This window comes from Dermochelys coriacea, chromosome 14 (assembly GCF_009764565.3).
Source record: "Dermochelys coriacea isolate rDerCor1 chromosome 14, rDerCor1.pri.v4, whole genome shotgun sequence".
Classification (NCBI taxonomy): Eukaryota; Metazoa; Chordata; order Testudines; family Dermochelyidae; genus Dermochelys; species Dermochelys coriacea.
The window spans coordinates 38,802,029-38,828,273 of record NC_050081.1 but is presented as its reverse complement, the minus strand read 5'-3'; the positions used below and the strand labels follow the sequence as shown (position 1 = coordinate 38,828,273).

The 26,245-nt window shown below is 58.9% G+C and overlaps 1 protein-coding gene across 7 annotated transcripts; it reads right to left on the bottom strand.

The window, feature by feature from the left end:
- Positions 1-344: 344 nt before the first annotated feature.
- On the bottom strand, positions 345-24,299 carry PRRC2A (proline rich coiled-coil 2A). 7 transcript variants are annotated; one of them, XM_043497180.1, is made up of 33 exons: positions 24,077-24,298; positions 22,807-22,853; positions 16,721-16,893; positions 16,463-16,640; positions 16,182-16,281; positions 15,557-15,629; positions 14,703-14,846; positions 14,127-14,278; positions 13,785-13,864; positions 13,436-13,575; positions 13,215-13,305; positions 12,519-12,723; positions 11,811-12,213; positions 11,453-11,664; positions 10,801-11,137; positions 8,597-8,801; positions 6,335-8,401; positions 5,786-6,021; positions 4,627-4,739; positions 4,411-4,546; positions 4,211-4,296; positions 3,832-4,047; positions 3,567-3,716; positions 3,259-3,336; positions 2,888-3,044; positions 2,743-2,810; positions 2,561-2,643; positions 1,832-2,075; positions 1,629-1,727; positions 1,352-1,546; positions 1,186-1,265; positions 1,011-1,104; positions 417-791 (listed from the first exon to the last, which is right to left on the bottom strand). In XM_043497180.1, the coding sequence occupies exons 3-33, from the start codon at positions 16,830-16,832 to the stop codon at positions 657-659; spliced, it is 6,669 nt and encodes a 2,222-aa protein (XP_043353115.1). In that variant the 5' UTR covers positions 16,833-16,893; positions 22,807-22,853; positions 24,077-24,298; the 3' UTR covers positions 417-656. The 7 variants fall into 7 exon arrangements, with proteins under 7 accessions (XP_038226784.1, XP_043353116.1, XP_043353115.1 ...); XM_038370856.2 differs by lacking the exon at positions 22,807-22,853 and having other exon boundaries at positions 345-791; positions 24,077-24,297; XM_038370860.2 differs by lacking the exon at positions 22,807-22,853 and having other exon boundaries at positions 16,463-16,637; positions 24,077-24,299.
- Between the last annotated feature and the right edge of the window lie 1,946 nt (positions 24,300-26,245).

Here is a 26,245-nt window from a genome sequence, read left to right as displayed (position 1 = left end):
CAATGGAGGGGGAGAGAATGGGACTCAGGAAGTTATTTGCTCCTGCACAAACGAGGGGTCACCCCCTGAAGGGAAGGGGCAGGTTTAACTGCAACCTGAGGCTGCATTTCTTTGCCAAATGCAGTCAGCCTGTGGAACTCCCTGCCACAGGATGTTGTGAAGGCCAAGTCCTGAACCGGGGTCAGAAGAGTAATAGCTGCCTTCCAGGAGGGGTGGTTCATCAACGGCTGGGCTGGAGGGACCCTGGGCTGACAGTCCCAGTGTAGACACCCCCCAGCAGGGCCTATAAGGCTCGTCCCTGCCCCCCCCCACTTTTCTTTTTTCAACCATTTATTTATTTTTTTAAACAGTTTTTCAGTTTATTTTGTAACAAACCTGCAGCATCCCCCCCCCCCCCCAGCCTCAGGGTGCCCTTCTCCCCCTGGTGGGGGGAGGGGAGAGACAGCCCCCTGCCCTACACATATATTTACACACAGCCAGGCAGGGGACCCCAACTCCTGCCCCCCCCAAATTAATTCAGGTGAATCAAAAACAAAACCAACTCCAGTTTTACATTCAGTGGGGGCAGGCCCCTCCCCACTCACTGAGGGGGAGGGGGAAGCAGGAACCCCCCCTGCCCAGGTCAGGTCTTGGCCCCCACCGCAGCAGGGGCTTGGCTAGCGCTGGTGGGCGAGGCCAGGATCCTGCTTGTCACTCTGGTTGGGGGGCCGGTGGGTGGGGGGCCCCTCGTGCGCCAGAGGGTGTCGCTCCCAGGGCCTGGGGGTCCAGTAGAGAACATCTGACTGAGAGACCTGGGGGGGAAGAGAGTCAGTCAGTCAGACACAGGTGGGGTACAACTTCCCCCCCCACGCAGATCTAGGCAGCCCCTCATGCCCCACCCAGGGGCTGGATTGGGACAGCGCCCCCCAGAGGGGAGAAGCCCTAAGCCAGCCCCCCATTCCTTGCCCAGGGGCCGGAGCAGGGCAGCGCCCCCCAGCAGGGAGAGACCCCGGGGCTGGGCCCTGGCTCACCGGTGGGCCACCATCCGGGCGCTGGCTGCGGCTGACCCCGGCGTAGCTGGATCCTGGGGCCCGGAGGTGGGAGCTGAAGGGGCCCACACAGGCTCTGTGGGGGAGAGGAGAGTAGGTGAGGAGTCCCAGTGGGAGGGGGCCCCCCCAGGGCTTAGCATCCCCCACTCCTACTCACCTGCCCACCGCTGGGGCTCGCCCCCCAGGATTGCTCAGCTTCCGGTACTCGGGGAAGGGCTTCATCTCCATGGGGTGCAGCTGTGGGGAAAGGGGAGCAGGGCTCAGCTAGGGCCCCTCCTATGCCCCCAGCCCCCCACCTCCACAAGCCGGGGACCCCCCCTTACCTCCGTGCGCCCCATGCCATGGGGGAAGGCGCGGACGGCTGAGGGGACCAGGCGCCCAGCCAGCTGCCCCGAGGGCCGCAGGGCCGGGGTGACGGGCACCAGGGGCAGCGGTGGGGGGGCTGCTGGCGCCCCCTGCTGCAGGGAGCCGAAGTTCACCACTGGGGGCAGCTGCGACTCCACCATGGGCAGCAGCATCTGCAGGGGGAGAGGGGTCAGCGCACAGGGGCGGAGCCAGCGAGCCAGGGGGCGGAGCCAGCGAGCTGGGGGCGGGGCTCACCTGCTGGGCAGGGCCCGGGCCCTGAAGGAAGTTGCTCTGGTTGGCCGGCGGCAGGGAGCCCGGGTAGAAATCCGAGGGGGGGTTCAGCTCCTGCCGCACCTGGGGGAGGAGGAGCCAGGGATCAGGGGCGGAGCCAGGCAAAGGGAGCCCCGCCCCCTCTCCCACCCACCCTCCATCTCCCCTGCCCCCAGAGACCCCTGTACCTGGAGCAGGGGCTGCTCGGGGCCCAGCTGGCTGCCGCAGAAGGGGGGGCTGTAGAGGAAGGGGGGGGCCGCCTGGTAGAGCAGCCCCGTGGCTGGCAGCTTGGCCAGCTCGGCTGCCTGCAGGGCCGAGAACTCCACGTACTGGCCCTTGAGGGCCACCCCCGAGAGCAGGGCCGAGCCGGGCAGGACGGGGGCCGCCGGGGAGCCGGGGGCCGGGCCAGGCTGCAGGTACAAGTGCTGGGATCTGCAGAGACAGACGGCGATCAGCAGAGACATGGACGGGAGACGTGGCTACTCGGGAATACGGGGACCCCTCCCCAGCACCAACACGCGGCGGGCTGGGGGGGGATACAGGGACCCCTCGCCCAGCACCGACATGTGGCTGCCTGTGAGGGGGGGGGATACAGGGACCCCTCGCCCAGCACCGACATGTGGTTGGCTGTGAGGGGGAGGGATACAGGGACCCCTCGCCCAGCACCGACATGCGGCTGGCTGTGGGGTCGGGGGAAATACGGGGACCCCTCGCTGACACGCGGCTGGCTGTGGGTGCGCGTGTGTGTGTGTGTGTGTGTGGGGGGGAATACAGGGACCCCTCGCCCAGCGCCGACACAAGGCTGGCTCTGGGGGTGGGGCAGACGGCTGGCCACAGGGGGACCCCTCGCCCGACGCTGATGTGCGTCTGACTCTGGGGCAGGGGGCCGGTCCCAAGGGACCCCCGCTCCCCCTTACCTGTACGGATGCAGAGAAGGGGTCCCCGAGCGGAAGCTGCCGGTGCTGTTGAGCTGGGACTCCACGGGGGGGCTGGGCACCTGCTGGGGGGGGCAGAGGGCGTGGGTCAGACAGATGGCCAGCCCCACCCGCCCAGCCCCCCGGCCAGCCCCCCTGCCCCGCCCCAGCCAGACGGAGGGTACCTGGGCCATGCTGGGCTGGCTGCTGTAGAAGAGCTCGGGGTAGGGCCGCTGGCTCTGCCCCCTCTCACCTGCAGGGGGAAGCAGTGAGCAGTGAGACCCAGGCTGGCCCCACAGCCCCCCAGTACCCCATGCCGCCCACCCCTACCTGAGAATGGCGAGGGCTCTGCCGGGAAGCCGGGGGCACAGGCCGCCGGCCCCAGGGCCAGGGATCTGGGCTCGCAGGGCCGCCCGGGCACAGGCTGGGGGGCCGTGCTGGGTCTGGGGGGCGGGAGCAGCTCCCACTCCCGGGACACGGCCGCCAGCTGGGGAAGGAAGAGCAGGAGGTGAAGCGCGCGACCTCTCCCAGAGCTAGCAGAGGACCCAGGAGTCCTGGGACTGCCCCTTCCCCAATCCCAACCCTCTCCCAGAGCTAGAACAGGACCCAGGAGTCCTGGCTCCCAGCACCCCTCAACCACTGAACCCCACCTCCTCCCAGAGCCAGGACAGGAGCCAGGCATCTGGGCGCCCCGCACTCACCCCCTCCGTGAGGCCCGGGGCCGGGGGCTCCTTGCCAGGTTTGCTGCCCTCGCTCACAAGCAGCCCCAGGTCAGTGTCCTGCGGGGACAGGAGCCAGGTGAATAGAACCCAGGTGTCCTGGCCCCCAGCCCCCACCCAGAACCAAGAGAGAACCCAGGTGTCCTGGATCTCAAGCCCCCCTGTCTCTAACCACTACATCCCCCTCCCTGCCCAGAGCCAGGGGAGAACCCGGCATGTAGGCTCCCATCCCCCACCCACTCTAATCCCCAGCCCCAAGTTAGGACCCAGGCGTCCGGGCTGCTGCTCACCTTGTCGCTGGCCCCGAACTGGATGGGGGGGCCGGGGCTGGGGGTCGCGGGCTCGGGGCCCCCCCCGCTCTCCCTGGCCATCTCGGCTCGCTGGGAACGCTCCGTCCCAATGGGGCCTGGGCCAGGAAGGGCCCGGGGGCTGCCAGCCTGCTGGGGAAGGGAGAGGTAAGTCATGGCCCCCTGCCATTCCTGTTCCCCCAGGCCCCAGCCCAGCCCCCCCCCCACCAGCAGATCAGCCCCCCCGTAGGGCCCCAGCCCCCCCTACCTTCTTGTCCTTGTGAGGGCTGGTGTCTTTGGGTGCTGGCCTCCTGCCCTGCTCCTTGGGCGCAGCCCCCTCGGCCCCAGGGGCGCCCTGTGTGCCCCCCACACCAGGCTCGGGGGTCGCCTTCAGGCCGCCGTCGGGGGAGCTGCGCTGGCTGCAGTTGGCCGACGAGACCTGGGAGTCGCTGCTGAGATCCACCCCGCTGTCCGATTGGCTCATCTGGGGGGGGGGGGAGAAATGGGTTGGGGGGCAGCCCCGACTGCCCGGGGAGAGCCCCTGCTGCCCCTGCCGCGCTCCTGCAGTACAGCCCCTAGCACTGCCCTGGGGCAGCCCTGAATGCCTGGGGAGAGCCCCCTGCTGCCCCCCGCCCCAATGCCCTCACCTCTGTGCTGACGACGTCTTCAAAGGCATTCAGTGGGTCGATCCAGGGCTCCACAGATCTGGGCCGGTAGGTTTTCCTGGGGGCACCTAGGGGGAGGGGGCAGAGCGCGGGTGAGGGGATCTATCGGTAGCCACCAAACTGCCCCTTGAGAAGGATCCAGCGGCCACAGCGCAACTGGGTCCTGCCCCCCAGCTCCTTACTGGATTGCAGCCGGCTCCAGATGTGGGGCGCCAGCCCCTCGGAGGAGCTGCTCCTGCCGCGCTGGCCCAGGTGGGCGCCGGGGGGGTCCTGCTTGGGGCCGGGGAAGCCGGGGCTGTGGGAATAGCCCAGCGGGTCCTGTGGGGGATGAAGTGTTAATGCCGCGGGGGGCAAGCGCTTGGGGGAGGGTCCCACTGGTTCCCACCATCCCCTCTCACCTCCTGCTTGTGGGGCCGGTCCCGGCGCCTGGGGAGGAAACCGTTAACCCCGGGGACGTCCCCCAGCCTGGCGCCCGACTGCAGCAGCTGGGACTTGGCCAGGAACGGAGGCTCTGAAACAGAGGGGCGGGGGGTCAGTGTGTCCCTGCCCTCTGGGGGACGCTGGCTCCCATCCGGCCCCGGGGCGGGGACTGGCTGGTCAGGGGGGCAGGGTCTACGCTCTCTAGGGCAGTGGGCTCCAACCTTCTTACACCCAAGATCATTTGTTGAGTTTAAGGGCAACCCAGGATCTCCCCCACCCCTCCCCCGAGGCCCCACCCTGCACACTCCATCCCCCCCTCTCCTTTGCTCACTCTCCCCCACCCTCACTCACACTAGGCTGGGCCGGGGGTGCAGGAAGGGGCGAGGGGGCTCAGGACATGGGGTAGGGGTGCCGGCTCTGGGCATGGGGTAGGGGTGCAGGAAGGGGCATAGGGTGCAGGCTCCAGGCGGGGATTCAGGGCAGAGGGTAGGGGTGCCGGCTCTGGGCAAGGGTTCAGGGCAGGGGGTAGGGGTGCAGGAAGGGGTATGGGGTGCAGGCTGCGGGCGGGGGCAGGGATGCAGGCTCTGGGCAGGGGCTCAGGGCTGGGGTAGGGGTGCAGGAAGGGATATGGGGTGCAGGCTCTGGGCAGGGGCTCAGGGCAGGGGTGCAGGCTCTGGGCGGGGGCTCAGGGCTGGGGTAGGGGTGCAGGAAGGGGTAAGGGGTGCCAGCTCCGGGCAGGGGCTCGGGCAGGCAGCTCCCGGTGGCCGGCGCAGCGAGGCTAAGGCAGGCTCCCCCCGCCTGCCCCTGGCCCCACACTGCTCCCCGAAGGGGCCAACCCACACCTGTGCACTCCCCTCTCTGCAGGCACCGCCCCCAAGCTCGCATTGGCCACAGTTCCCATTCCTGGTGAATGGGAGCTGCGGGGGCGGCGCTTGCAGGCAGGAGCAGAGCCCCCCCCGCGCCTTGGGGCCATGCTGTCTGCGCTCAGCTCGACCCCTGCCTAGGGGGCGCCGGCTCCCATCCTGGCTGGCTGGGGCCTGCGTGTGCAGCGCGTTTGCTGGGTCTCAGGGCCATCCCCCGGGGCACTCAGTGGCCCGCTGGCTGGTGGGTGGGACGAGGGGCCGGCGGGGCTGTTACCTCGGCTGTAGCCACCCGGGTGGGCGGGGAAGGGAGCCGGCGGCGTGGGGCCCGAGGTGGGCGCGGTGCCGTTGGGCGGCTGCTTGGCGCGGGCACCGTGGCGGGTGCTCAGCTCAGCCAGGGCCTGCTGGATGCCGGCTGGGTCGCTGGGCACCACGTGGTCCAGCCGGTAGACGGCACTGGTGGTGGGCCCGGGTGGCAGGCTCAGGCCTGGGGGGCGCTCCTCCACCGGGCGGCTGGGGGCAGAGCGAGTTAGGGTTGGTGGCTGGGTGTCCCCCAGTCCTGACCACCTGTAGCCCCCCCCAAACCTGCATCTGCCCCCCCAGCAATGTGTCTGTGCCCCTGGGCCCTGCCCATCTCACTCAATTCCCCCCCAGTGACAGTCCATTATCATTAACGTCCTGTGCCCTCGTTATGAGCCCGCAGCTCATCAACCCCCATTAGCACCTCCCCCCCGTCTGGCTCCAACTCCCCAGGGCCTGCGGGCCACTGTCAACGCTGCCCCCCCCCCCAACACGTGCCCCCCGCTGTCCGTGTCTGCCCCCACACCTGCGGTTCCTGGGCGAGGGCCAGGTCCTCTTGTCCCCGCGCCCGCTGCTGGGCCCCCCGCGGCCCCCGGCCTTGCCCCCGCTGCTGGGCCCGGGGTTGGTGCGCCGGTTCTGCCGGTCCATGCCGGGTCGCTGGCTGGAGAAGCTGCGCTTGGACATCTCCTTGCGCTGGGCGAGGGTCAGGTCGGCGCCAGCCCCTCGGCCCCCCAGGGATGGGGCGCCGCCCCCGCCGCCCCCCTTCAGGAAGGTTTGGGGCGGGGGGCCCCCCGGCTCCTTCTCGCTCGGCCCGCCACTCCGGCGCTCAGTGAAGTCGCTGCTCTCTGAGGCTGTCTCCCACTCCTCGTTGGCCTGGTCCGAGTTCTGGTTGGACAGGTCGGGGGACTTGGTGCCGGCCACGCGCCGGGGGGTCGTTTCCTCCGCTGGGGTGGGGGGCGGTGGGTACGCCGGGGCCCCCGGCCCACCCCGCTGCTCCCCGTTGAGCCGGGCCGCGTTGTCCCGTTCCTGCTTTAGCCGCCGGAAGCGGGGCGGCTTGTCCTGCTGCTGCGAGCGGCCGTGGCGCCGCCGGCGGGGGGGCCTCTCGAAGCTGCGATCCGCTGCGCCGTTGGGGGTCGGCCCCTGCTGCTTGGGGGGGGCCTGGAACCCGGCCAGATCCTCTGGCGCCAGGAGAGCGGGCCCCAGCGCCGCTTTCTCCTTGCCAGGCGAATCTGGCACCGCCTCCTGCTCCGGCTTCTTCCCGGGCGGGGGCTTGGCCGGGGAGCTCCAGGTGCTGGCCGGGGGACGCCCCCCGCCGCGGCCGCGCCGTGAGGGCACGCCGCGGGGGGTGAAGATGCGGCCGCCGCGGGCGCCCGGCTCCGAGAGGCGGGGCGGGATCTTGTCAGCGAAACGGGGCACGGCGGCTGGGCCCCGGTGCCGTTCCCCCTTGCTGGGCTGGGGGGCCAGTGGGGGCGCCGCCGCCTCTTTGTCCGAGTGAGCCACGTCGCTGGCGCTCTCGTGGGTCTCGCTGCCCGTCTCTGAGCCACGCTGGCGCCGGCGCTTGGGGATCTCCTCATATTCTGAGCCCTCGCTGCGCGTCTCGCTGGCGTTGCGGGGCCGGGCGCCACCCCCGCCACCCACGGGCCCCGGCCCCTCCTCCAGGCGGTAGAAAGGCTCCCGGTAGCTGCGGAACTCCCTGCTGCGGCCTCGGCCCCCGCTGCCCCGGCCGCGCCCACTGTAGGCGCCCCGGAAGCCGCGCCCGCGGGCGAAGTACTCCCCCCGCCCCCGGGCGCGCCCCCGCCCCATGTAGCCGCTGCCCCCACGGTCGTAGGGGCACTCCCGGCGTCGGCGGGTGGGCGACAGCGCCCCCTGCTGCTCCTTGGGCGGCCCCGCCACGCTGCCGTTCACCAGAGCCTTGGCTTTGGCCTCCTTGCCTGGCTTGGGGGGCTCCTTGGGGCCGGGCTGTGGGTCCAGCTTGGCGCCCACTGGTTCGGTGGCCTCTTTGGCTTTAGGGCGCAGCTCCTCAGCCTCCTCCTTGGGGGGCGCGGGTTTCTTGATGGGCCCGGCTCTGCGCGGGGGTTTCTCGCCGCCTGGCGGCTCCTCCGCCCGCCGGCTGCTGCCCGGCCGGGGGCCCCAGCGTGTCTCTGTCTTGGCCTCGCGCCGCGGCGGACGGTGGAAATCGTGCAGCTGGCGCGAGGGGCGTTCGGCCCGGCGCGGCGCCTCTTCCTTGGGGGGCAGGGCCGGCTCCTCCTTGGGGGGCAGTGCCGGCTCCTCCTTGGGGGGTTTCTTGGGTGTCACCAGGGGCTCCTTGAACCCGGGGCCCCTCCCTGGCTCCTTGGGCTCCTCGGCGTTTGGGGGCTTCTCCTCCAGCTGGCGCTGGGGGGGGTGGGCCTCAGGGCGCCCGTTCCTGGCCAGCTCCCCTGGAGTGTTGGGGGGCAGGGCAAGGCTGGCTGGCCAGGGCCCCCCCGGGTTGGACTCGTCCCCTGGGAAGCGGTGCAGGGGGGCCGGGGCGCCATTCTCAGCGAAGGCTGTGTAGCTGCCCACGTAGGGCTGTGGGGTGGCGGTCTCCCGCAGGCGGACGGGGGGCGTCTCGCTCCTGGTGGGAGAAAAAGGGGTGTCAGCCCAGCAGCTGGGCCCTCCACTACCTGCCCCAAGCCTGGCCCCCTACCTCCCCTGCCCCATGCCCTACCCCATCAATGTCCTCTGCTCTGCCCCACAGACCTCCCCAAACACCCACTGACCTCCCATGCCATCCACGCCCCCAGCTGCCAGCCCCTTCTCCCCCACTCACCGCAGGCTCTTCTCCTCCTCGTCTGGCTGCCGAAGGGGCGAGGCCAGGGGGCGGGGGTCAGTGGCAGAGGCAGTGAAGACGTCTCCCCCCCAGGCCAGCTTGGGGTCCATGGGCGGGGTGCCCCGCTCCCGCAGGATCTGGGGGTGGCGCTCAAACTGCTCTGAGCTGGATCCCCCGCTGTCCGAGCGCTCGCGGGGCAACAGGCCTGGAGGGGGAGCAGAGAGCACACGTCAGAGGGCTGGCACCCCTGGAACAGACCCACGGGCCCCCTGGGTTAGACTAGCCCTACCCATGATCGAGGCAGCCACGCTCCTCCCCCCACAATGCACTTGGGAACCAATGGGGCAGTGACAGGGCATGGCAGCAGTCACATGACCCAGGAGAAGGTGGGACCAATGGATCATGTGACAGGCCACAGCAGAGGGGAGGTGGGACCCAAACCACTGCAGCTAGCTGGTCACATGACCCAGACCAGGAAGCTAAGGGGGAAAGCATGGGGGTGATCATGTGACCAGGCATGGGTGGGGCCAACAGGTCATATAGAATCATAGGACTGGAAGGCACCTTGCGAGGTCTCCAGCCCCGTCCCCTGCACTCGTGGCAGGACTCGGGATTATCTCGACCACCCGTGACAGGGTTTGTCCAACCCACTCTTGCAAATCCCCAACGACGGAGATTCCACCCCCCGCCCCGCGGGGCGATTTATTCCAGGGCTTCACCACCCGGACAGTCAGGAAGCTTTTCCCAATGTCCAGCCTAAACCGCCCTGGCTGCTGTTTAAGCCCAGGGCTTCTTGGCCTGTCCTCAGAGGTTAACGAGAACAATTTACCTCCCTCCTCCTTGTAACAACCTTTACTACTTGAAAACTGTTCTCATGTCCCCTCCCAGTCGTCTCTTCTCCAGACTAAACAAACCCAGGTTCTCAATCTTCCCTCCTAGCTCCTGTTTTCTAGACCTTTCATCGGTTTGTTGCTCTTCTCTGGACTCTCTCCAATTTGTCCACATCCTTCCTGAAATGTGGCGCCCAGAACCCGACACAAGACTCCAGTGGAGGCCTAATCAGCGCGGAGTAGGGCAGGAGAATCGCGTCTCGTGTCTTGCTTACAACACTCCTGCTAATCTAGCCCAGAAGGACGTTCCCTCTTTTTGCAACAGCGTTACACTGTTCACCCCTATTTAGCTCTTGCTCCACTCTGACCCCCAGGTCCCTTTCGGCAGGACTCCTTCCTAGGCCGTCATTTCCCATCGTGCGTGTGCAACTGATTGATCCTTCTAAGTGGAGGACTTTGCATTGGTCCTCATCGAATTTCATCCTATTTACTTCAGACCGTTTCTCCAGTTTGTCCAGATCATTTTGAATTTTAATCCTACCCTCCAAGGCACTCACAACCCCTCCCAGCTTGGTATCAGCCGCAAACTTTATCAGTGTCCTCTCTGTGCCATCGTCTAAATCATCGATGAAGAGACTGAACAGAACCGGGCCCAGAACCGATCCCTGCGGGACCCCACTCCTTCTGCCCTTCCAGCCTGTCTGTGAACCACTGATAACGGCTCTCTGGGGACGATTTTCCAACCAGTTCCGCACCCACCTTATAGTAGCTCCATCCAGGTTCTATTTCCCTAGTTTGTTTATGAGACGCTCATGCAAGACACTATCAAGTTATACCTGTCTACCGCCTATCCAAGGCTTGTCACCCTGTCAAAGAAAGCTCTCAGGCTGGTTTGACACGCTTTGTTCTTGACAAACCCAGGCTGACTGTCGTTATCCCCTCATTATCTTCTAGGTGTTTACAATTTGATTGCTTAATGATTTGCTCCATTATCTTTTCGGGTACAGAAGTGAAGCTGACTGGTCTGTAATTCCCCGGGTTGTCCTTATTCCCTTTTCATACACCAGATTTGCCCTTTTCCAGTCCTCTGGAATCTCTCCCGTCTTCTGGGACTTTTCAAAGGGATTCACTAATGGCTCCGATTTCTCCCCAGTCAGCTCCTGGAGTATTCTGGGATGTATTTCATCGGGCCCTGGTGACTTGAAGACCTCTAACTTGTCCAAGTAATTTTTGACTTGTTTTAGACATGACCCAGGCCACAGGAGGGGGTTGCCAATGGGTGATCATGTGACCCAGGTCTAGCCCAGTGAGTCACCTGAGCCAGGCATGGGCGGGGCCAGTGGGTCGCAGGACCAAGGCATGGGCGGGGCTTACCAGAGGGGTGCACCCCAGGTGGGTAGAAGTCCATGGGCGGCCGCCCTGGCATCATGCGTGGGTCTATGTATGGCGGGATCACCATCCAGCGGGGATCGAAGTTCATCTGGGGCATGGGCGGGGGGCGTCCCATGGAGCCTGGGTACATGGCCTTGGGCGGAGCCTGCTGCTGGGGAGGCGGGGCCTGCTGCTGCCCCGCCCCCTGCGGAGGGTGGAGACCGGGCGAGGGGCCCAGGCCCGCCAGGGAGGCCGCTGCCACCTGCTGCTGGGGGGAGGCGGGCGCCGGGGGCAGCCCATGCTGCTGCTGCCACTGCTGCTGCTGCTTCAGCAACTGCTCCTGGGGGGCACAGAGGGGTTAGGGACCCCCCGCGTCACTCCCCACCGCACAGCGAGGGCCCCCCAGCGGCTCCCCCTACGCAGAGCTGCAGCCCCCCCAGCGGCTCCCCCCACACAGAACAGCAGCTCCCCAGCGAGGGCCCCCCAGCGGCTCCCCCCATGCAGAACTGCAGCCCCCCCAGCGAGGGCCCCCCAGCGGCTCCCCCCCATGCAGGGCTGCAGCTCCCCCCCATGCAGGGCTGCAGCTCCCCAGCAAGGGCCCCCACAGTCCCCCTCCTCCAGCACAGCGCCCCCTAGTGAGCCCCCCAGCTGTTACCTGCTGCTGCCGCTGGAACCGGGGTGGCAGAGATTTCTGGTACTTGGAGTAGCCCAGGGTCTGGGCCGGTGGTGGCTGGCGTGGTGGCACCACGGTGTCGCCCTTGGGCTCCGTCTTGGGTGCGGCAGGAGCCGCCGGGGGGGTCGGCACTACCACTGGCTCCTCCGGGACCTCGGGTGCCTCTTTGGGGGCTGGAGCCGCAGGGGGCTCGGCTGGGGAAGAAGGGGGGGGGTGTCAGTCGCTGGGCACGACGACATGGGAGAAGAGAGGCCTCACCTGGCTGCGCCTGCCTGGCGGCCACTGCCGAAATGTGGCCCCCCGGGGGCGGGTTACCCGGGGCCCCCAAGATGCCTCCTACCTGGCCCAGCATCGAAGCTGCCGCTGGTGCTGCTCCCACCGCTACGGGGTTTGCTGGCCGGCGTTGGCTCCTCCTGGTCTCTCTTCTCCTCCGGGGGAGCAGGGGCTGGGGGGGCTGTGGCGGCCGGGGGGCTGGAGACGACTGGGGCCGGGGGCGGTGGTGGCAGGGGGGCCGGTGCTTCCTTGGGGGGCTCGGCTTTGAGGCGCTTGTCGGGGGCCCCAAACTTCTCGTCCAGGCGCTTGAGCTTCTCGGCGCAGGCGGCCCGGCGCTCCTCCTGCATGCGGCGCTCCTCCTCCTCCCGCCGCCGGCGCGCCCGCTCCACCGCCGCCGAGATCTCCGACGAGGACTGCTTCCGCCGCTGGCGCCACGCCTCGTCCTCGTCCTCCGGCGCCGGGGGGCGCACCTGGGGGGCGGGTGGGGTCAGGGGGAGCCGGGCCCTGCCCCTCGCACAGCCTGGTCCCTCCACCCAGAGGTTACCCGCTAGATCCCTGCCCCACAGCCCCAACCTCTCCCCTATACACCCCCTCAGTCCGATTCTATCCCTCCAACCTCACATCCCCCTTGAATGCTCCATCCTCCCCAGGGCTCACGCCCCACTGTCCTTAGATCCTTCCTGGAACCCCCAAAGTGAACCCTCCAGACCCCTACATGACAGGTGCCCCTGACCAGCCCCTAGCAGATCCCCTTCCTGCCCCCCCAAACACTCACAGGGAAGTCGTTGGGCTGCCCCCAGTTGCCCCGGTTGGGGGGTGGGGGTGGCGGCGGTGGGGGGCGAGGTGTGGGGGCGGCGGGTGGTTCCTTGGCCCCCTCCAGGGGGCGGGAGCCCTCGGCCCAGGCTGCCTTGACAGGGGGCAGCTCCTCCTTGGGGCTGCTGGCCTTCTTGCCCTCGGGGCCAAGCCCCTCGCTGTCCTGGCTGGGGGGCAGAGGTCAGAGATCAGCAATAAACACAGTGAGATGGACCATGGCTCTGATCGGGGGTGGGTGGGGCTGGGGCAAGCCTGTGGGTCTGATCTGGGGTTGGGGGACATGGATGCAGGGCAGAAAGGGCTGGCGGGACCAAGCCAGAGGGTGGAGGGGGACAGGCCAGCGGGTCTGTGCTGGGGGACTGGATGGGCCAGTAAACTGATCCAGAGTTGTGGGGCAGGACAGGCTGACGAGTCTGATCCAGGGGGCTGGATGGGCTGGTGGGTCTTAGTTGGAGCTGGGTGTGGGGGTGAAGGGATGTGGGGCAGGATGGGCCGGTTCTGGGGGCCTGGAGGGGCCAGCAAGTCTGAGCTTGGAGGGGGCGGGATGGGGCGAAGGATGGGCTGGTGGGTCCAAGCGGGGAGGCAGGATGGGCTGGCAGGGCCCAATGGGGGCAAGGGAGGGGCAGATAGGGGGCTGGCATCCCAGGGTCCCTCTTACTGTTTCTCAGCCCCTTCCTCATCAGACTCTTTGCCGTCCTCTTCGTCGCTGAATTTCAGCTTCTCGGTGTAATCCACCTCCTCGTGCGCGCCTGGCCAGCCAAGGACAGTCAGCATCAGAGCCCGCCCCGCAGCCAGACCCCAGGGAGCGCCCTCCAACCACCCCCGCCCAGAGGGATTTTGAGGGCCCCCCCACTCTGGATCCCCAGCGGGGGGCACTACCTGCCCAGCCGTCGTCATTCTCCTGGTCCAGCTCGTCGAACTCCTTCAGGTCGTCCTGCCTGAGCACAGGCGGGCGGCCCACCGGCTCTGACACGCGCTGGGGGGGCTGTGAGGCGCGGGGCCCAGCCAGCCGCGGAAACCTGGAGGGGAGGGAGAAGCACAGAGGGGCTAGGGACAGAACCCAGGAGTCCGGGCTCCCAGCCCCACCCACTAGACCCCACTCTCCTCCCCCAAGCCAAGGAGAGGATCCAGGAGTCCGGGCTCCTGGATGCAACCACTAGACCCCACTCGCCTCCAGACCTGGGGAGAGAACCCAGGCATCCTGACGTGCCCCCCCCCCCCCACTCACCTCTGTGCGTCCGGGGTAGGGTAGCGGTAAGGTCCCTGAGGCCCATACGGAGGCGGGAACGGGAGATACGGGGGGTACATCTGAGGGGAGACAGGCCGTTAGGGTGGCCCCCCAATGCTTGGGGGGGTTGCCGGGGGGAAGGGAAGATTTCAGCCCCTCCCCATAACCCTCGATCTGCTGACCCACCTTCAGTCACAGAGATGAATCACTTCCCTGTGTGGGTGTCCACCCCCCCCGGCCAAATCTCCCCCTGCACCTCTTCGCTCCCCCTCCCCTCCCCAAAGAGCAAACCCCCACCCCTCGCCATGGAGCAAACCCTGCCCCTGTCCCCAGGACACTCACGAATGGTGGCATCATGCCCCGGTAGGGAGGGAAGTGGGGCGGGGCGGAGGGCTGCATGCCCACCCCGGCCCGCCCGTCGGGGGCTCCAGGGTGCTGCTCGGGCACCTCCCCGTCAGTGCCCCGCCCGCCTCCATCCCGCCAGCTCGTCGCATCTGCAAAGGAAAGGGGGAAAGGGTAAGGCAACGTGCAGCCACAGGGGCTGGTTATCTGGGGACCTGGCCCAGCACAGAGATGCAGCCCCTATGGGGTGGGGTGCAAAAACAGGGGACCAGCTGAACAGAACAAGGCCGTGACCTGTAGAGAAGGGGACTCCCCAGTCTAGTTGCCCTGCGCAGGGGGTAGGGTGGAGGGGGACCCTGTGGTAGGCAGGAGAATGGGCTGGCCAAGGTTTGGCTGACACAGCTGGGTTCACGGTTCAGTTAGGGGCCCGGGACATTGGGATGTTTGATGACACAGAATGTTACAGGCCTCTCCTTGTGTCCCCCTCCCTCGCCCTGCAGAAGAAGCCGCCAGTGCAGCATTGGGGCACCCCTTCCTGGGTGGGGGAGCGACCCTGGAGGGAGGGGCGGGGCTCACTCTGGGGGCGGAGGTTTGGTCCGGGCCCATACGACGCATCGGTAGTGTCCTTTTCTTTGCCAGCTTTGTCCTGGTCTCCAGCTGCCTGCAGGGTCGGAAATTCCTCGCGAGAGAATCGCGACGGTAGGCTTGATCCCCTTCCACCTGCAGAGAGAGGGAGGCTGACTATCTAGCCCAACTCTATGACCCTGGAGGACCATGGAACAGAAAGAATTGTCCCCTCTATGATCCTGGAGGACCAATTATCTTCCAGCTCTATGACCCTTCAGGACCAAAAGGGGTGAGAATTGCTACCTCTATGACCCTGGTGAACCTATTATCCTCCACCTCTATGAAGCAAGAGGCTGTGAAGTGCCAACTCTCCAACCCTTGAGGGCCAATAAGTTTAATTTCTATGACCCTGGAGGACCAAGGACCTGAGGAATTACCACCCCTATGACCCTGGAGGACCAAGCCAGGGAACTGCCAGGTTGAATGAGATCGGGACCCACCTAGCCGGTCTCTGAGTGGTCATGGCCAGCTGCTTCAGAAGACCGTGCCAGAAACCAGCCTGTGGGTGGTGCCCAATGGGGGTGGACATGTTCTTCCTGATCACTGGCTCAGCAGTGGGCTCAGGCCCTGGACGGTTGGGGTTCGAGCCCTCATGTCTCATCCCCTTTAACTGAGCCTGAGAGCTCCCATCAGCCACTGAAGTGTCTGAGCCTGCTAGGCTCTTTGACTCCATGACATCAAGTGGCAGAGAGTTCCACAGTTAATGGTGTATTTGACATTAAGAGCATCCCCCTAAGAAGCCCCAGCTCCTTGCAACACAGTGCCCCCGAGCTCCACTCCGGGGGATCGGTAAACAAACTCACCATCTCCTTGCGCTCCATGGGTAACGCTGGCCTGTGCCCAAGACTTTACCCCGCTTGCTACTGTAGGGGGATTCTGATAGAACAAAGGAGGGGGCAGGGTTAGGTTGATTCTGGGGACTGCAGGCCCCTCACTAGCCTCCCAAGATCCACCCCCCAGCCCCATGTTCCCAGCTGCCCATTGAACAGCTCCCACTGGCTGATTCACTCTCAGGTCCTGGGCCAAGGCTGGCATGCTCCTTCAGCAGAGAGGTTACAGGCCACAGCACCAACTTCCAGCACTAGTGCCCCCTGTGGCCCTAGGAAATGCCAGCAGGGTCTAGGTGTCAATGACATGGACGCAGGCTGGTTGCAAGAGAGAAATCCTGAGTTCTCTCTCTGGCTTTGGGAGGGGAGTGGGGTCTGGTGGGTTAGAACAGGGGCATCGGGAGCCAGGACTCCTGGGTTCTCTCTACTGCTCTGGAATGAGAGTGGTGGTTAGAACGGTGGGCTGGGTGGGGCTGGGAGTCAGGACTCTCCTTGTTCTCCATCATGGAAGCTATTTGGGGAGTTCACCTAAAGGCACCCCCAGGATCTTGATCTCTGTCAAGGGAGACACCGACACCCCTCCCCCCTCCAGCGTCTTCACCTCGGGTGCTGTTGGGGGTCGTTTCGGTGGGTTTGAGGCAGACGTCTGTGAAGCCGGCGGTGACGGCGATTCCGGCGGCTGAGCTGTCAAGGCATCGGTACTGGGATGGAGGGAATGAAAGGTAACGATGGGGGGTGGGGGGGAGAAGAGAGAGAGAGAGAGAGACTTCAGATCTGGGGCCAGATGGGAGCCGGTACCCCCTAGAGGGGAAAGGCCCTGTGTCCCATTTCCCTGCCCCTCTGAGCCAGGCCCACCCTCACTCAGAGCGGAAGGCTCCTCACCTCTTTGGGTCTGACTGTTCCTGCTTGCTTGCCCATCCTGTCCCGTCTTTTGGTACTAGTGAGACGTTGGGGTCATTGCCTTTGTTCTCTGCTTTTAAGCTTGGCAGGTTCGCAGGGGGTGGCATACGCCGGGCAATGGCAACTTTCCCGAGACTCTGCAAGCCATGGCGAGGGGCTACTGTAGGGAGAGAGAAGTTAAGGCCTGTTCTGACCCCTCCACCCACCTCCCTGCAGCATAGCGCCCCCTCGTGCCTGTACCTGTGGGTTTCTGAATCTCTAAGGACTTCCCCTTGTACGTATCAAACAGGTTGAGCGACGAATACTTTTTTCCATCCTTCCCCTTTGCTGTTTGCCCCAAACGATCTGACATCGCGCTGGAAGGTCATTGAGTACGTTGGTTCCTCCTGGCTCCTTGCGAAATGTGCCTCTGTCTGCAGGAAGGCCAGAGGTGAGAACCCAGGAGTCCTGGCTCTCAGCCCCACCCCCTCTAACCCCAAACTCCAACTAGAGCCTGGGACAGGATCCGGGAATCCTGCCATTTTGCTGCCCTTCCTAGTTTCCTTGTCACTTTTACAAATGCAAAGACCGTATTTGTCTTTTCGCTGAAAGCTGGTGTTTCAAGGGGAATTGGTCTGAAGCTCTGTGCTTATGTTAGGTCCCACACAAACCACCTCACCCACTTCCTAGGAGATATTTTTTAAAAAGAAAATGACGGAGACAGTATCAGACAAAATGACCCCTGTTTTTTTTTTTGTTTTTTTTTTTTAATGAGAGTGGTTGAGTCCTGTATAGTTTTTATTTGAAGTCCAGGAACGTGAGGGTTTGTTATAAGAATAAGTCAGCCAATCCAGCATCCCTGGGAAAGGTTTTGCTGGAATTTCACCAGTGACAGAGGCTGGTTTGCTTTGGATTTCAAACTTTCCCCACTCAACATAAACGACAACAGGGGTGAAATAGATCTGGCTCTGAACATAGTCCCAAACAACAAGAGACTGTGAAAGTGATGCAGGTACTTCCTCAGGGCCACATAACAGGGAACTAGGAATGAGGGAGCTATTTCTGTAGGGAACCAGGAATGAGGGAGCTATTTCTGTAGGGAACCAGGAATGAGGGAGCTATTTCTGTAGTCCCAAACAAACAAGGGAAGATTAAACTGATCAGGCCATTGGGTAATCCCAAACAAACAAGTTACAGGGCCCTGAGGCAATTGGTATTTTCCTTCCTGGTCAGACCCGGGGCAGGGAAAGGAAGCGTTTCTAACCCCTGGGGTTAGTTTCACTCCATCCTCCATGCCTATGCCTGCCCCTTTAAGGACACGTCCTTGACTCACCCTCTGAGCCTGAGCTCACCTCAGCTGAGAGGCTGGGATCCCAGGGTCTCCCTGACAGCTGTGGTATAGCTCAGTGCTGGGGTCAGGTGAGGACACGGGATGGGGCTGTCTTGGATTTCGGAAGGTGCAATCACCCCAAGTGCCTGGCGATGGGGAAATCTAGCATAGAGCTATCTGGAGTCAGCCCTACGAAATCTCAGCCCCCCAGCTCTAACCCACCGGACCCCACTCCTCTCCCAGAGTTGGGGACAGAACCCAGAGTTCTGGCTGTAAAACACATCCCTGTAAAGCAGGTGTCTCGCCAAGGTATCTGCAGCAGTTTCCAACCGAAAGCTAAATCTGTGCGCTCGCTCTCTGAAATCACTGTGCCCGATTTCCCCATACTTCCTGGCTGAGCCAATACTCCCGGGAGCCGGAAGACACAGCTGGGCAGAAAGGCTGCAGGTGGAAGGAATTCTCCAGAGCGCAGCGAGGCTGCAAGCGTTCCCTTGGCAGGGCCTGGGAAAGGGGAAAATGAGATTGGCTGCTTTTTAGCAGCCATGAGGGGAAAAAGAGAGGGGCGGGGGGAAGACCCAGAGATGTCTCTCCCCTCCTCCCCCAGCGCAGACCGATTTAGGGGAAGGTTTGATGAGGACAGAATTAATGATCAATCCATGGCACAGAGAGATCAGATTTGGAAATCATAGGCCATGGGGCAGCTACTGTCATTTGGGATTTCCAACCTGCCAGGCTGACACAAGAAAACTCAGACCAGAAGATCTAATGGTCCCTTAAAACCCATGGCTTCACTGCCCCAGACCGACAGGTGGTAATTTTACAGCCACACCCCAGGGAGGTCTTGATACTGATGGCTGGGTTTATTTTCACAGATTAAGGCCGGAAGGGATAACTGTCATCCTCCAGTTTGACCCCCTGTCCAACAGGCCACTGCTCTGCCCTGAATTAATTCCTGGCTGGATTTTCAGAAGCAAGCAGGAGGACAGGAATGCATGACAGAGAAAATAAAGCGTAAACACAATCCACTCCAAGAACAACCCATAAAATAGCCTAAGAATAAAGAGGGGTGTAAATAAATCCATACAAGAACTGTCCAATCTACAGAGTAACAAATATGGCTAGCAAAAAAAAACCCCGCTAATGGAGAGGTGCATCCAAAGCATTCAGTTTACAAGCCGTCCACAATTATCACTAACAAAATTACTATTAACAAAGGAAGGGCACAAACAAATCCACATGAAAACTACACAGTCCTCTTACAATCTACCCAGAATAATCAAATTCTGTTAAATGAGGAGGAATGGAAGGAATCAACAAAAAACAACTGGTCAAGAACAGAAGAGGAAAAAAATCCAGAATCTCAATAAATACAAAGATTGTTAACTAACACAGCCAAGTGTAAATAACCCACACAGCGCAAAGACACTTGTACGAGCCTCTGTGTTTCCAATGGCCACCAATATTAATTAATTTCTCCGGTGGGGTGGGTTATATACGGTGCTCTGTAGTCATAAATACCATCCTGCATTTTCTTTACAGAAAGGTAGCCTGTGACCTGGCAGATAATGCGCTGGACATGGACTCAGGACACCTGCGTTGAACTAGCTCCGTTCTGGCCTCTTGGGTGACCTTGGGGCAAGTCACTTCCCCAGCCACAAAGATTAACAACATTTAAAGGGGAAACAATCCAGTCATGGAATAAACACTTAATGAAAACCACTGTTAACGATACCATGCATGCCTCTTATCAGGTGGCAGTACCTTGTGTTAACAATGTCACACCAACATGGCTAAGAAATACAAGATATTGTTAAGAAATATTGCTAAGAAAGGAAGAGAATACAGGATATTTTTAGGAACAATGATTAAAATGCACCCAGAATAAATATACTGTTAAATACAAAACTATATCGTTAAACAGAAAGTTAACAATATACACGCACAATATATATGGTTAACAAATGAACAGGGGATACAACCACCATACAATGAAAGAAATATAGGCCTGGAAGAGATAATCTAGCCCATCCAGGCAGGATTAAGTGTACCTGGTACGTAACACCACTATGAAATACAAATATTGTTAAACAAACAGGACAATCACATCACAAAGGGAGGAGTAAACAAGACAATATTAATAACTGATCCAATTCACAGCTGTATCCACTAGATCCAGAAAAATACAAAACATTAACATGATTTATATATAATCAAAAGGGTGAATGATGTAGCACTGGATAAACACATATCGCATAAGTGCCCATCTTTGAAATCCTGTGTTAAGATTGTAACGCCATGACAATTATCTCCCACAAATGACTGCAAGTTACTTAGGGACCAAGGGGCAAAACACTTTTTTAGGAGGTGGGAGGGAAGAATCTTTATTTTACAGATATTTGATTGGCAGATGGAAGGAAGCTATCGGAGTAGGAAGCAGAGAGGTTGGGGTTTCTTTAAGCACCAATTCCTCTACATCTGAAGTATCCAGGAACAGGATAGCATCCACTTGAACTCGCTGGGAAAGTGACAATTGATATTGTATTTTAATCTTGATTTGGGATCAGGCAAACCCTTGCTATTCAGGTGTCCAGTTCTTTGCACAAATTTTGATTCAAATTACGGATTTTCTTTTTAAAAGGCCCATTACAGTCACATGCAACATCGGCTGCCCCTCAGTGTATGAAGCTTTAGAGTAAGTGTAATTTTGGGGCCTCTCAAGAGATATGATGCGTGCTAATATTCGTGGATTATTTACCTAGTAATTAAAGGGAAGGTTTAACAATCTCTCCTGGCCCTACTTTTAGCACCACCCTGATAAAAAGACATTACAAATAAATCTGAAATCTTCCTCCGGTCTCTTTGTGGCGACGGTATACATTTAGTTCGCTACCATGAAACACACAAATTCGGCTACATTACGAATGCTCCATCATGAGTACTGAAGGGAGACGAAAATAAAGATTCCCCTAGGTATAATTTTAGCATCACCCCACAAAAAGGGGATCCATTCACAACACAGCAAAACATATTGGTGTCATTGGGTAACAGTAAGTGTAGAGAGGGCAGGTTATCCTGAATATTGCTGCAGACGGAATTAATAAACCATTGGGTTTTGGCATTCATCAGCATAACCAGGGTGGTCCCCGATTTCAATACCCAAATACAGCTCTAGCTGGATGTTAATTCATTATAATGTCTGTTCATTTAGAATGGTTTATTAATTTAGCATCGTCTTTAGTAGGGTGCCACTGGCATACTCCTGGGGTGGTCTCTTAAAAGCTTTAGAGTTACTGAATTAATGAATGTTTTTGCATCATAAATTCCAGGTAAGAGACCCCCAGCCTTAATCCGAGAGTCACCATGATACACAGATACAGATTGACATTTAATGATGAATTTAATAGTCAAAGACACCCCACCAATGTCAACATTGCCCTGACCATGCAAATTAGAAAATTCCACCCATTATTTTAGCTGATTCCTTTCCGCTCCATTCCTCATTTTCTTGTAACCCTAACTAAGCCTGCTGCTGAATTAACCTTTATTCTTCGGTTTTGTCCCAGACCCCCAGATCTTCAGGAGAAAGATGTCACACAATATGGTAATAATTTGCACCAACTATGCACACCCACATTTTAACAAAAATAAAACAAGGGATACCAAGCCCACTCTTTCCCCCTTCGCTCCCCCATCTTTTAAATGCCCACATAATGGACAGTAATTTCAATTCAAACTATGTTATTAGTCCTATAGTATACACAGCACAGTTTGCATTCTTTATTCTATTCTCATTTTTATTTAAATACAGGACCAACAACCAACTCCACAACCCTAAAATGTAATGGGTTTCTACATCTAAATGGATATTTATTAGTAATTCACACGGATCTCTTATTTTACTTCTTTCCTAGATTAAAAAAAAAAAACAAGACCGAATGCGCTCCACACCCCAAATTTCACCTTCAACCTAATTTAAAAAATAATAATAATAAAAAAAATCAGATAATGACTGAATATAAATAATTTAGCTGCTGAAGCCTGAGTTGGCATTAAGAAAGGGTGGGGTAAAATTTCCATTCCACCTCGTACATACCTCCTCAAATTCAATTATAATGTCTCATAAAGACTGTTTAGGGCTAAGGATAATTAGGGGGTGAGAAATAAGAATTCAGCCCCCCCAAACCAACACAAACCCGCTGCTTCCCACCCTAATCAAAGGCTGATTATCAATCTGTGATTGTTGCCTTCAGCTGGCAGGTGTAGGGTAGTGCTGAAATATAGGGTAGAGTTCAAATGGACCTCCCCAAAATGGCAGCACCCCCCCACTCCAAACACACACACATGTGGATTTTTTTGTTTGTTTGTTATTGGGGCTTATTCCTTTTTTGGGGGGGTTATACACAGACCTTCCTTCATCCCATCACCACACCCCAAATGTGAATCACCCCAATATCATTTTAAAGGAGGGACTAATGGGTTTGTCAGGACAGAGGAAAGAGGGGTTATGCTACACACCATCATCAAAATACAACCCCAAATCTCTACACCACCATGAAATCATTTAAATTGCCAATGGTTTTTTTTTTTTAGGGTGGTATCAATGTACGGGCTAATTCAGCCCCATTCTACTACGAGCACCCCATATTTACACCTTCCATTGCAATGGACTATCTTTAGGGTGGGGAATATTAGGAAAAGCTACCTCCTGCTTCACAATCACCTTCCCCTACCCCAGATTTCAATACCCCAATTTCCAGCAGCCTGAAAATGGGGAACTGGATTTCCCCCCCCATTGATTTAAAAATACGAGGGTGCTGCCGAGAAAGGAGGGGGGTCATTTTGATCCACCCCCCGGCTGTGCCCTAAACCAGCACCCCAGAACGAGGAAAGTTGTCTATTACCCCCAAATTGGGGGGGACTTTTGTTTTTTACAGCAGGTTAAGATTTTTCTCAGGCGTGGTTGAAAAGAAAAGGAAGTTTACACAGACCAACAGGCATGCACCCCAAATTACAGTATCATCTCAGTAGCATGGATGGGGTTTTTCAGATGAATTCAGGGTGCCGCTTTAAATAGGAGGGAAAGAGAGACATTAAAAGGCACCCAGCCGGTTCTACCACCAGCATACATCCCACATTTCAATGACCGCCCATTATTTCCATCATCCTTTCTTACTACCCCCCACAAAAGTGGGCTAGGTTTTGCCAATGACAAATATTTTAGGGTGCTACAGAAAGAATGAAAAGGGATTTCATTAGCTCTGATTTACCCCCCCAAATTTCAACAACACCGCAATACATGAACATATTCCACCCCAGAAATACCGATGAGGGTTTTACAGTGGCTTTGATTGTATTTTAGGGTACTACTAGAAAAAAAAACAAAGCAGCGGGTTCAATCAGCTGCACCCCTGCTCTGGCACCGATGTGCACCCCAAATTTCACACTCACCCCCATAGTAGCATTAAAAGCCCACCCAAAATGAGGATTGAGGTGTTTGGTGGGGTTGATTTTTTTTTTAAGGGTGCTGGAGAAATAAAGAAAGAACAATGAGATTCACCCCTTGCCCACGCATCATCATGGACCCCAGATTTCTGTGGTACCCCAAGACCGCTCCTAAAAGTGTGCCAGGACCCCAAAAAGAGCAGGCAGAATTCTTCCAGTGGGTTGAATCTTGGGGGCAAAACTGACAGCGATGGGGGAGAAGAGGATGACAGCAGCCTTCCCCCCATCTCTCCCCACCTGCCCAGCCCTCCCCCAGAAACCGCTCACCCCAAAAAACCCCGTTTACCCCCCAGCCCCCTTTAAAATTGTGGGATAGCTTCAGCGGCTTTGAAATTCTGGGGCCAAATGGGGGTCCAAGAGGGATCCAGCCCCCCCACGACTGCGTACCCCCCATGGTGACCCCTCATTGAGCCCACACCCCATGGGGGACAAGTTTTGGGGAATGGAGGGGCTATTCCCCCCCAACAGTCACCTGAACCCTCCTCTCTGAGGCTCTGAATTGGGGGGGCTTAGTGACCCCAGACGCCCCCCCAGGGAGCAAATGCCCCCTGGAGGTGTCAGGGGGAGCGATTTGGGCAGGGATGAAGGGGTCCAGGGGGGAGGGTGGAGGCCCCCGAGGGGCGGATGGATGTGGATGAAGATGGGGGGGGTAGGGAGAAGAGGGCTGGGAACAAGATGGCGGAGGCCTGAACGTTCTACCGGCTCAAGCCGGCCCGTCTCTCCCCCGCCCCCTTTATAGGGGCTGAGCGCCGAGCCCAGCGGGTCGGAACCGGGTCGATACCCACCTCTTCGGATCGGGCTCGGTCCGCTCTATCCGGATACGGGCTTCCCGAGGGCGGATGGGGTCGCCAGGCGGAGGATGGATGCGGATTACGGCGGGTCCCCCCCCCCCTTGTTTTATTATTTTTTTTCCAGGGCCCGATGTGGGAGCCTCGGCGTCTAGGCACCGACTAAACGGCCATCCGGGTCCCAGACCCCGGCGGCGCAGGGGAGGCCACGCCCCCACGCTGCGTCAGGGCGGGGCTAGAGGCTGGGAGGGGGCGGGGCTTCCCAGGGCCAGAGCGTTTGCGCAGGGCTGATAATGTGCATAATTTATGCAGAAGAGGTGAGGAATCTTGCAGGATGGAATAGTGGCCTTTAGGGGGTATTTTTTGATTTGCATAATTTATGCAAAAGGGCGGAGCTTTTGGAGAGGGGCTGACGTTTCGGATGCTTTGTGTTTTGCACAATGTATGCAAAAGAGGAGGTTTGTGGTCCAGCAGAAGTGTTGTGAGTTTGTCTCTCATTTGCATAATATCTGCGAAGGGAAGGAGGTTTCTGGTATCAAATTAAGCTCTTTTATATTTGCATAATTTATGCAATAAGAGAGTGGCCATTGATAAAGTAAAGTGACTGTGCTTAAGGGCTTCTGTTCGTTTGCATAACTTATACAAGGTAGCATAGGCTAGTAGTGTAATTGTAATTAACCAGGGTTATTTAGAGGTTATGTTCATTTACATAATGTGCAAAATATACTAAAACTGGATTATTTGGAGGGTCTGTTCCTTTGCATAAACAGAGATGTAATGAACTAGTGGCATAGGGAGATCTTTGGCCATTAGCATAATGTATGCAAAAGATAAAAGACTTCTGGGCTAATACCTGAAGAGCCTTCTAATTTGCATAAATCCTGGCTTGTGATGTAATACCACTGAGGTAGTTTAATGTCTTCATCTGCATAAGGGGCAAGGCTTCTGGCATAATAAAATCAGTTGATTTGAACAATTTCTTCAACAGGAGGAGGGGGACTGACTAGAATGCAATGCGTGTGGTGGGGGGCCTGTAATTCGAATGGGTTTTGAAAAATCAAAAGGGGTCATGAACAGTTTTTCCTATATGCATAATTTATGTAATTAGGGGGGAGGCTTCCTAAGGCAAATTATGTAAATCTTTGCAAATTATGCAAATATGTGCATTTCAGAAAGGGTGGTATCATTTGCATAATTTATTCCCAAGACGAGGGTCTTCAGGAAAAGGAGGAGGTTTATTAGGGTTTATTCCATTGAACCAGGGTGCGGGGTGGAGAATCCAGGGAGGGGAAGGCTGAGGGGGGTGTATGTATTGTAGATCCACATGACATGCCCCCTTGTTAATATAATGGGATGTTCCAGTCTCACTGGCTATAATGGCCCAGTCCACCTGGAGGCACCTCCCCATTACAATGAGAAGTTCCAACCACATTTACTTACAAATATAATGGACCATTCCACTGGGAGACTCCCCCCTCCATATAATAATCGGATGTTCCAATTCCACCTGCTATAATAGACAGTTCTTGGCTGTGGCACCCTCCCCAGGTTGCTATAATGGGCCCTTCCACCAGGAACACCACCTCCCCATTAAATGGACTGTGCCATTCTCCTTCATCAGATAGAATGGGTTATCCCATCAGGAACTGCATAAATCCTGCATAAAGCCCTCCCCCTCCCCCCCGGAGATAAAGAGCCTTTTTACCCCAACTCCCTGCTATCATACAGCCTTCCACCAGGAGACACCCCCGTCCTCTCCAAAATGAAATGTTCCACCTATAAGGGACCATTCCAACACCCCCATCCCCACTATAATGGAACATTCCAAACCCCCCTATAATTCACGACACCCCCATCCTTTCTCTAATGGGATGGTCTATACCCCTGGAATGTGGCAGGCAGCTGGGGTGAAAGTGATCACGAATGGTCAAGTTCATGATTCTAGGGAATGGTAGGCGGGAGAACAGCACAATACACTCAATGGATTTCCAGAAGGCAAACTCAGCAAACTCAGGGAGTTGGTAGGTCAGATCCCATGAGAAGCAAGTCTAAGGGGAAAAACAATTGAAGACAGTTGGCAGTTTTTCAAAGAGGCATTATTAAGGGCACAAGAGGAAACTATCCCCCTGAGTAGGAATGACAGGAAGTATGGCCAGAGACCACCCT

Coding starts and splice junctions, on each gene's coding strand:
- PRRC2A (XM_043497180.1), bottom strand. CDS start 16,832: ATGTCAGATCGTTTGGGGCAAACAGCAAAGGGGAAGGATGGAAAAAAG. Junction 2,644..2,742: donor GCCAGCCCAGCATGGCCCAG/GTACCCTCCGTC, acceptor TGCCCCCCCCAG/CAGGTGCCCAGCCCCCCCGT. Junction 792..1,010: donor GCCCGGATGGTGGCCCACCG/GTGAGCCAGGGC, acceptor CTTCCCCCCCAG/GTCTCTCAGTCAGATGTTCT.